This window comes from Salmo salar, chromosome 01 (genome assembly GCF_965601325.2).
Source record: "Salmo salar chromosome 01, fSalSal1, whole genome shotgun sequence".
Lineage (NCBI taxonomy): Eukaryota > Metazoa > Chordata > Actinopteri > Salmoniformes > Salmonidae > Salmo > Salmo salar.
In genome coordinates, this window is record NC_138291.1 from 139,161,498 (window position 1) to 139,171,580 (window position 10,083).

At 50.0% G+C, this 10,083-nt stretch overlaps 1 protein-coding gene across 1 annotated transcript; it reads left to right on the forward strand.

The window, feature by feature from the left end:
* Nucleotides 1-1,438: 1,438 nt before the first annotated feature.
* LOC145878511 (uncharacterized) lies at nt 1,439-9,586 on the forward strand. Its single transcript, XM_082973759.1, has 3 exons — nt 1,439-1,564; nt 3,537-4,713; nt 9,544-9,586. Exons 2-3 carry the CDS (start codon nt 3,611-3,613, stop codon nt 9,584-9,586), a joined length of 1,146 nt encoding a protein of 381 aa, XP_082829885.1. The 5' UTR covers nt 1,439-1,564; nt 3,537-3,610.
* Nucleotides 9,587-10,083: the final 497 nt, after the last annotated feature.

Below are 10,083 nucleotides of genomic sequence, written 5' to 3' on the forward strand. Positions count from 1 at the left end.
CTTCAGCCACATGAGGTCTAGCATTGTCTTGCATTAGGAGGAACCCAGGGCCAACCGCACCAGCATATGGTCTCAAAAGGGGTCTGAGGATCTCATCTCGGTACCTAATGGCAGTCAGGCTACCTCTGGCGAGCACATGGAGGGCTGTGCGGCCCCCCCAAAAAATGCCACCCCACACCATGACTGACCCACCGCCAAAACGGTCATGCTGGAGGATGTTGCAGGAAGCAGAACGTTCTCCACGGCGTCTCCAGACTCTGTCACGTCTGTCACGTGCTCAGTGTGAACCTGCTTTCATATGTGAAGAGCACAGGGCGCCAGTGGCGAATTTGCCAATCTTGGTGTTCTCTGGCAAATGCCAAACGTCCTGCACGGTGTTGGGCTGTAAGCACAACCCCCACCTGTGGACGTCGGACCCTCATACCACCCTCATGGAGTCTGTTTCTGACCGTTTGAGCAGCCACATGCACATTTGTGGCCTGCTGGAGGTCATTTTGCAGGGCTCTGGCAGTGCTCCTCCTGCTCCTCCTTGCACAAAAGCGGAGGTAGCGGTCATGCTGCTGGGTTGTTGCCCTCCTACGGCCTCCTCCATGTCTCCTGATGTACTGGCCTGTCTCCTGTTAGCGCCTCCATGCTCTGGACACTACGCTGACAGACACAGCAAACCTTCTTGCCACAGCTCGCATTGATGTGCCATCCTGGATGAGCTGCACTACCTGAGCCACTTGTGAGGGTTGTAGACTCCGTCTCATGCTACCACTAGAGTGAAAGCACCGCCAGCATTCAAAAGTGACCAAAACATCAGCCAGGAAGCATAGGAACTGAGAAGTGGTCTGTGGTCCCCACCTGCAGAATCACTCCTTTATTGGGGGTGTCTTGCTAATTGCCTATAATTTCCACCTGTTGTCTATTCCATTTGCACAACAGCATGTGGCTCCCTGTGGCTCAGTTGGTAGAGCATGGTGTGTGCAACGCCAGGGTTGTGGGTTCGATTTCCACGGGGGGCCAGTACCAAAAAAAATGCATGAAATGAAATGTATGCATTCACTACTGTAAGTCGCTCTGGATAAGAGCGTCTGCTAAATGACTAAAATGTCTAAAATGTCTAAATGTGGAATTTATTGTCAATCAGTGTTGCTTCCTAAGTGGACAGTTTGATTTCACAGAAGTGTGATTGACTTGGAGTTACATTGTGTTGTTTAAGTGTTCCCTTTATTTTTTTGAGCAGTGTATAAACGCAACATGTCAATGCTGGTCCCATTTTTCATGAGCTGAAATAAAAGATCCCGGGATTTTTCCTTACGCATCAAAAGCTTATTTCTCTAAAATGTTGTGGACAAATTGGTTTACATCCCTGTAAGTGAGCATTTTATCCTTTGTCAAGATAATCCATTCATCTGACAGGTGTGGCATATCAAGAAGCTGATTAAAGACCTATCCAAGGGGGGCATGTTCCATCAGGTCAGAGTAGGAGGAGCAGGTGGGGAAGGAAGAGGCAGGAAGATGGCGGACTGAACAAAGTTATGTAGAGCACCTCAAGATAAAAACTTAATATTCAATATCGGTAAGTTAGACTAAAATATTAGCACTTCACAATCTGATGGGTGATAACCTTCAATCTGAATAATAACACAAAACAAATCTTAAGACTAGAGACATTTATCGACAAATATTACGAAAACAAGCAACACCCAAACATGACGGAGAGTAAGACAGGGGAACCGATTTCAAAACGAAAACGTGACTCTTCTACAGACACAGACGATTTAACATTTTCACCACCGGGAATGGTAAAGGTCGAAACCGATCTGTTAAAATCAATAAATGACAAACTGGGTATACTTGAATTAGTTAGTAAGGATATAAAAGAGTTGACGGCAAGCCTCGAGATGAGTGATGAAAAAGCTGCGACATTGGAGAAGGAAACACACAAGCTGAAAGGGACAGTCAAAAAGATTGAAACCGAAGTGAATGAAATTAAAAAGGAGAATACCGTTCTGAGAGAAGCCTTACTGGACACACAAACTATAACCATGAGAGAGAATCTGGTATTTACAGGAATCCAGGAGAAAGAAGGGGAAGTTCCTGAATCTGTAGTTAGAGAGTTCATCCTTACAGAGCTTCAAATCCCACGCGAAGCTATCGACAAAATTCAACTTGAACGTGTACACTGCTTTGGACAGAGAGGCCAAAGGTGTGAACGCCCAATCGTTGCCAAATTTGCTTCATTTAAAGACAAAATAATGTTTAAAAGCCTGGGTAAAAGACTTGTTGGGACCAAAATTGGCATGAATGTTCAGTTTCCGAAGGAAATTGCAGAACGGCATAAAGTTCTGTATCCAATTTTCAAAGAAAATAGATTAAAAGGGAAACGAGTAGCTCTCGTCGTTGATAAACTATATATTGATAACCAGTTGTTCGGAGACACAAAGACTACTCCATGGTTGTTTTAAAAGATGTTAGGGACAATAGAGGATGATCCACAGCTATATATAATACAAATCGAGGTGAGGGTGATGGAAATGCATTTGGCAATTGATTTACTTCAATTCAGTAAATGGCACTGTGTGCTCTTTTCCAAGGATGGATCCCAGTCTGTTCAGGGCTATGGGATACGGGGGATCGGGGGTGGTCTGCCGGGCATTGGGATGACAACCCAACTAGGGATGAGGAAGGCTTTTAGCGGGTGGAATAGTAGGGACCAATTGGAGGTTTACTTAGTAGCAATGCAAATATCATGGTACAGCTATATAGACACTCAATCATCATGTTACCTTTTAATGGTACGTTTACAAACATATATTTTCATAAATAGAATTTAAAGTTGTGTCTCATTATGGTAAGTGGTGAAATAACTATAGCCAGTTACAATTGACATACACACTAGCAGATAATAAGAAAAGACGATCAGTATTTACCTGGCTAAAAGAGAAGGAATATAATATCTATTGTTTACAGGAAACCCATTCAACAATTTTAAATGAAGTTTTGTGGAAAAAGAACTGGGGGGGCGAAATATATTTCTCCCATGGGCAAAGAAATTCAAAAGGGGTGATGGTTTTAATTAACAGTAATTTTGATCCAAATGTGCAAATTGTCCAAACAGATTATCAAGGTAGATGGATTATTTTAAATATGTTATTGGACAATAAACAGATATGGCTTATTAACCTATACGGTCCGGATAATGATGATCCAAGCTTCTTTGAAAATATATATGTCACGTCCTGACCAGTAGAGGGTGTAGTTGGGTCAGGACGTGGCAGAAGGGAGTGAGTGTTTTATTGTTTCATTTAATTTTGGCCGTGTGACTTCCAATCAAGCACAGTTGTAGAGGGTTGTGGTTGATTGGGAGTCACACATAAGTTGCCTACGTTTCCGTTGTGTGGTGTGGGTAATTGTGCTTCTCAATGTGGTTGCACCTGACAGGACTGTGTTGGCTGTCAGTTTTTGTTGTTTTTGTAAATGCATAGTGTTCGTGACATTAAATATGACGAACCCTAACTCCGCCGCATTTTGGTCCACTTCTTCCATAGACAGCCGTTACAGAATTACCCACCAAACCAGGACCAAGCGGCGGAAGAGGAAGGAGCAGCAGGACTACTGCGTTATGGACAAATGGACGTGGGAACAGATCCTGGACGGAGAGGGACCATGGACTCAGGCTGGGGATTATCGCCTCCCGCAGTGGGAGATTGAAGCGGCGAGAGCGGAGAGGCGATACTACGAGGAGAGAGAGCGCAACGAGCGCGAGAGGCAGCCCCAAGAATTTTTTTTGGGGGGGCACACGGGACAGTCGGTGGAGCTGAGGTCGGAACCAGAGCCAGTCGGGATGACATTGGAGGTGAGCGAGGGATATGAGACAGAGACTGTGACGGGGTTAATGGGAAAATTAGGAGAGAGAGAGATGAGAGAGCTGCTAGTGTGGTGCATAAAGTACGGCATTCGCCCTAATGAGCGTGTCGTGGGTATGATGTCACCTGAGGCAGCTCTCCATACTCGTCCTGAGGTGCGTGCTGGTTGTCTGGTAAAGACTGTGCCTGCGCCCAGAAACAGGCCTCCTGCATGTCTTCCCAGCCCTGCACATCCTGTACCTACGCCCAGAACCAAGCCTCCTGCATGTCTTCCCATCCTGGTCAAGCCCGTGCCTCCTCCACGGACCAGTCCTCCAGTGGGTCTCCCTATCCTGGTCAAGCCCGTGTCTCCTCCACGGACCAGTCCTCCAGTGGGTCTCCCTATCCTGGTCAAACCCGTGTCTCCTCCACAGACCAGTCCTCCAGTGGGTCTCCCTATCCTGGTCAAGCCCGTGTCTCCTCCACGGACCAGTCCTCCAGTGGATCTCCCTATCCTGGTCAAGCCCGTGTCTCCTCCACGGACCGGTCCTCCATTGGGTCTCTCCACCCTGGTCTCTCCTGTGCCACCTCCTCAAACTAGGCCTCCAGCGGGCCTTCCCAAACTGGTGAGTCCAGGGCCTGCGCCCAGAGCCAGGCCTCCGTTATGTCTCCCCAGCCTGGTGAATCCTGAGTCGGAGCTGCCCGCCAGTCAACAGTTGTCGGAGCTGCCCGCCAGTCAACAGTCGTCGGAGCTGCCCGCCAGTCAACAGTCGTCGGAGCTGCCCGCCAGTCAACAGTCGTCGGAGCTGCCCGCCAGTCAACAGTCGTCGGAGCTGCCCGCCAGTCAACAGTCGTCGGAGCTGCCCGCCAGTCAACAGTCGTCGGAGCTGCCCGCCAGTCAACAGTCGTCGGAGCTGCCCGCCAGTCAACAGTCGTCGGAGCTGCCCGCCAGTCAACAGTCGTCGGAGCTGCCCGCCAGTCAACAGTCGTCGGAGCTGCCCGCCAGTCAACAGTCGTCGGAGCTGCCCGCCAGTCAACAGTCGTCGGAGCTGCCCGCCAGTCAACAGTCGTCGGAGCTGCCCGCCAGTCAACAGTCGTCGGAGCTGCCCGCCAGTCAACAGTCGTCGGAGCTGCCCGCCAGTCAACAGTCGTCGGAGCTGCCCGCCAGTCAACAGTCGTCGGAGCTGCCCGCCAGTCAACAGTCGTCGGAGCTGCCCGCCAGTCAACAGTCGTCGGAGCTGCCCGCCAGTCAACAGTCGTCGGAGCTGCCCGCCAGTCAACAGTCGTCGGAGCTGCCCGCCAGTCAACAGTCGTCGGAGCTGCCCGCCAGTCAACAGTCGTCGGAGCTGCCCGCCAGTCAACAGTCGTCGGAGCTGCCCGCCAGTCAACAGTCGTCGGAGCTGCCCGCCAGTCAACAGTCGTCGGAGCTGCCCGCCAGTCAACAGTCGTCGGAGCTGCCCGCCAGTCAACAGTCGTCGGAGCTGCCCGCCAGTCAACAGTCGTCGGAGCTGCCCGCCAGTCAACAGTCGTCGGAGCTGCCCGCCAGTCAACAGTCGTCGGAGCTGCCCGCCAGTCAACAGTCGTCGGAGCTGCCCGCCAGTCAACAGTCGTCGGAGCTGCCCGCCAGTCAACAGTCGTCGGAGCTGCCCGCCAGTCAACAGTCGTCGGAGCTGCCCGCCAGTCAACAGTCGTCGGAGCTGCCCGCCAGTCAACAGTCGTCGGAGCTGCCCGCCAGTCAACAGTCGTCGGAGCTGCCCGCCAGTCAACAGTCGTCGGAGCTGCCCGCCAGTCAACAGTCGTCGGAGCTGCCCGCCAGTCAACAGTCGTCGGAGCTGCCCGCCAGTCAACAGTCGTCGGAGCTGCCCGCCAGTCAACAGTCGTCGGAGCTGCCCGCCAGTCAACAGTCGTCGGAGCTGCCCGCCAGTCAACAGTCGTCGGAGCTGCCCGCCAGTCAACAGTCGTCGGAGCTGCCCGCCAGTCAACAGTCGTCGGAGCTGCCCGCCAGTCAACAGTCGCCGGAGCTGCCCGCCAGTCAACAGTCGCCGGAGCTGCCCGCCAGTCAACAGTCGCCGGAGCTGCCCGCCAGTCAACAGTCGCCGGAGCTGCCCGCCAGTCAACAGTCGCCGGAGCTGCCCGCCAGTCAACAGTCGCCGGAGCTGCCCGCCAGTCAACAGTCGCCGGAGCTGCCCGCCAGTCAACAGTCGCCGGAGCTGCCCGCCAGTCAACAGTCGTCGGAGCTGCCCGCCAGTCAACAGTCGCCGGAGCTGCCCGCCAGTCAACAGTCGCCGGACTGCCCGCCAGAGTGGCCGGACTGCCCGCCAGAGTGGCCGGACTGCCCGCCAGAGTGGCCGGACTGCCCTGAACTGCCAGAGTGGCCGGACTGCCCTGAACTGCCAGAGTGGCCGGACTGCCCTGAACTGCCAGAGTGGCCGGACTGCCCTGAACTGCCAGAGTGGCCGGACTGCCCTGAACTGCCAGAGTGGCCGGACTGCCCTGAACTGCCAGAGTGGCCGGACTGCCCTGAACTGCCAGAGTGGCCGGACTGCCCTGAACTGCCAGAGTGGCCGGACTGCCCTGAACTGCCAGAGTGGCCGGACTGCCCTGAACTGCCAGAGTGGCCGGACTGCCCTGAACTGCCAGAGTGGCCGGACTGCCCTGAACTGCCAGAGTGGCCGGACTGCCCTGAACTGCCAGAGTGGCCGGACTGCCCTGAACTGCCAGAGTGGCCGGACTGCCCTGAACTGCCAGAGTGGCCGGACTGCCCTGTTCTGCCAGAGTGGCCGGACTGCCCTGTTCTGCCAGAGTGGCCGGACTGCCCTGTTCTGCCAGAGTGGCCGGACTGCCCTGTTCTGCCAGAGTGGCCGGACTGCCCTGTTCTGCCAGAGTGGCCGGACTGCCCTGTTCTGCCAGAGGTGCCCGCCTGCCCTGATCTGCCAGGGTGCCCGGCCTGTCAGGATCTGCCAGAGTGGTCCTCCTGCCCTCCGGCCCAGCCCGAGTGGTCCTCCTGCCCTCCGGCCCAGCCCGAGTGGTCCTCCTGCCCTCCGGCCCAGCCCGAGTGGTCCTCCTGCCCTCCGGCCCAGCCCGAGTGGTCCTCCTGCCCTCCGGCCCAGCCCGAGTGGTCCTCCTGCCCTCCGGCCCAGCCCGAGTGGCCCGCATGCCCTCCGGCCCAGCCCGAGTGGCCCGCATGTCTTCCGACCCAGCCAGAGTGGTCCGTCTGCCAGGGTCAGCCCGAGTGGCCCGTCTGCCCGGCGCAGCGATCGGCGCCAACAGAGTGGGCGACGCCGAAGGTGGAGCGAGGTCCACGTCCTGCACCTGAGCCACCTCCAGGATAGGTGGGTTGGGGAGGGAGGGTGTAGCACAGTGCCGTCGGTGACGGCAGCCACCCTCCCTTCCCTCCCTTATTGTTTAGGTGTTCCTTTTTGTTGGGGATTTTTTTTTGTGTTTTCCTTTTTTTAGGTGCATCCCGGGGTCTGCACCTTGAGGGGGGGGTACTGTCACGTCCTGACCAGTAGAGGGTGTAGTTGGGTCAGGACGTGGCAGAAGGGAGTGAGTGTTTTATTGTTTCATTTAATTTTGGCCGTGCGACTTCCAATCAAGCACAGCTGTAGAGGGTTGTGGTTGATTGGGAGTCACACATACGTTTCCGTTGTGTGGTGTGGGTAATTGTGCTTGTCAATGTGGTTGCACCTGACAGGACTGTGTTGGCTGTCAGTTTTTGTTGTTTTTGTAAATACATAGTGTTCGTGACATTAAATATGACGAACCCTAACTCCGCCGCATTTTGGTCCACTTCTTCCATAGACAGCCGTTACAATATATAAGAATTTATCAACTCTACAAGCAACACTAGACTCTATTATTATAGTGGGAGATTTTAATACGGTTTTAAATACCTCTATGGACCAGAAAGGAAATCACACTACAAACTATCACCATCAGGCACTTAAGGAAATCATGAATGTCATGGATATATTGGAATTAGTGGATATATGGAGACTTAAATACCCTGACCTAGTGAGATATACATGGCGGAGGCTTAATCAAGCTAGTCGTCTTGACTACTTTCTTATGCCATTCTCTCTGGCACCAAAAGTTAAAAAAGTGTTGATAGGGGACAGAATGCGGTCGGATCATCACATAATTGGCATATATATTACTCTTACAGAATTTCCACGTGGGCGAGGATATTTGAAATTTAATCAAAGCCTACCAGATGATAAATTGTTTAGAACTAGGACAGAAGAATTTTTAAGTGACTTTTTCAGACATAACATAGTTACAGCAGATCCCCTTATTGTATGGGACACTTTAAGTGTGCCTTTAGTGGCCATGCAATTCAGTACTCATCTATAAAACAAAAGCAATTTAGATCAAAAGAGTCCATATGTCACAGCTGTCTTCAGAAAGGGACCAAAATGCAGCAGAGTTAGTGTTCAGCATCATTTAATTTAAAAAAAAAGATCACTGGAACACTACAAAACACCGACAGCTCAACAGTACTGACAGCATAACACACTGAACAGAAACAATTACCCACAACCCCAAAGAAAAACACACACTCCTATATAGGACTCCCAATCAAAGGCAACTCAACACACCTGCATTCAATTGGGAGTCCTAATCACCAACAACCCTTCACACACACAAAACCCCTGTCACATCCTGACCAAAACTAATCCAATTGCTCCCTCTGCTGGTCAGGATGTGACACCATATTAACAAAGGAAATTGAAGGACTAACAGTACAGTTAGATAGCAATAAAAACGGTACCATGGAGGCACAGAATAAGTTAGAGGAAAAACAAAAAGAAATGGAGGAACTTATTCAAGAAAGATCCAGTGTAATATATTATAAAAATAAAGCGAACTGGATGGAATTTGGGGAAAAATGCACCAAATTATTTTTCAATCTTCAATATAGAAATGCTACCAAAAAAAGTATTAAAAGTTGTTACAAATGATGGAGTCACGCATGATTCACCAAATTATATTTTGAAAGAGGAAGTAAAGTACTTTAACAAGGCACAACTGTTAATTGAAATGTATTCCAGATGACTACCTCATGAAGCTGGTAGAGAGAATGCCAAGAGTGTGCGAAGCTGTCATCAAGGCAAATGCTGGGTACTTTGAAAAATCTGCAATATAAAATATATTTTGATTTGTTTAACACTTTTTGGTTACTACATGACTCCATGTGTTTTTTCATAGTTTTGATGTCTTCGCTATTATTCTACAATGTAGAAAATAGTCAAATAGAGAAAAACCCTTGAATGAGTAGGTGTGTCCAAACTTTTGACTCGTACTGTTTATATAGCTACACGTCTCCCATAAGCATTCCTGTCTCTTCTATACATGTAATATCCTTGTATTGCTACTGTTGTATCATCAACGGAATTAACTAAGTGAGTCTCAGTAATGGCTAATATCAAATCAAACTTTTTCGTTTATCTTATCTGATTTTCGCAAGTTATTGATTTTATGGATCTTATTTGTAAGGCTACATATATTAATATGGGCTATTTTTAGCCCTTTCCTGGGTAGCTTCTCAGAGATAGACATAATATGGAAACAAACAAACAAAGCAAACAACAAAGCAATTAGGCTTCCCCCCCTCTCTTCCCCATCTCTGATCTTGTCAGATGAGAGAAAAAGAGAAGCAAAAGCCACTTCAGACTCTGACTGACTCCCCCTATACTCTTTCCCCCTCCAGTGTCTTTGGTCACAGACCTGGTTGGTCAGATGGTCAGATCTGATGGTGACGGTAAAATACTATTCTGCTTGTTGACAATGATCACCCGGAAGAAAGCACTGCACCGATTATCTGATCAACAAATCACCTCAACCTCTAAACAACTGGGCATGATATACAATGCATTCGGGAAATACATGATATACAATGCATTCGGGAAATACATGATATACAATGCATTCGGGAAATACATGATATACAATGCATTCGGGAAATTCAGACCCCTTTACGTTTTCCACATATTGTTACGTTACAGCCTTATTCTAGAATGGATTCAATTGTTTTCTTTTGTTCTCATCAATCTACACACAATACCCTATAATTACAAAGCAAAAACAAGTTTAGAATTTTGTGCAAATGTATTAAAAATAATATCACATTTACATAAGTATTCAGACCCTTTACTCAGTACTATGTTGAAGCACCTTTGGCAGCGATTACAGCTTAGAGTCTTCTTGGGTATGACGCTACAAGCTTGGCACACATGTTTTTGAGTAGTTT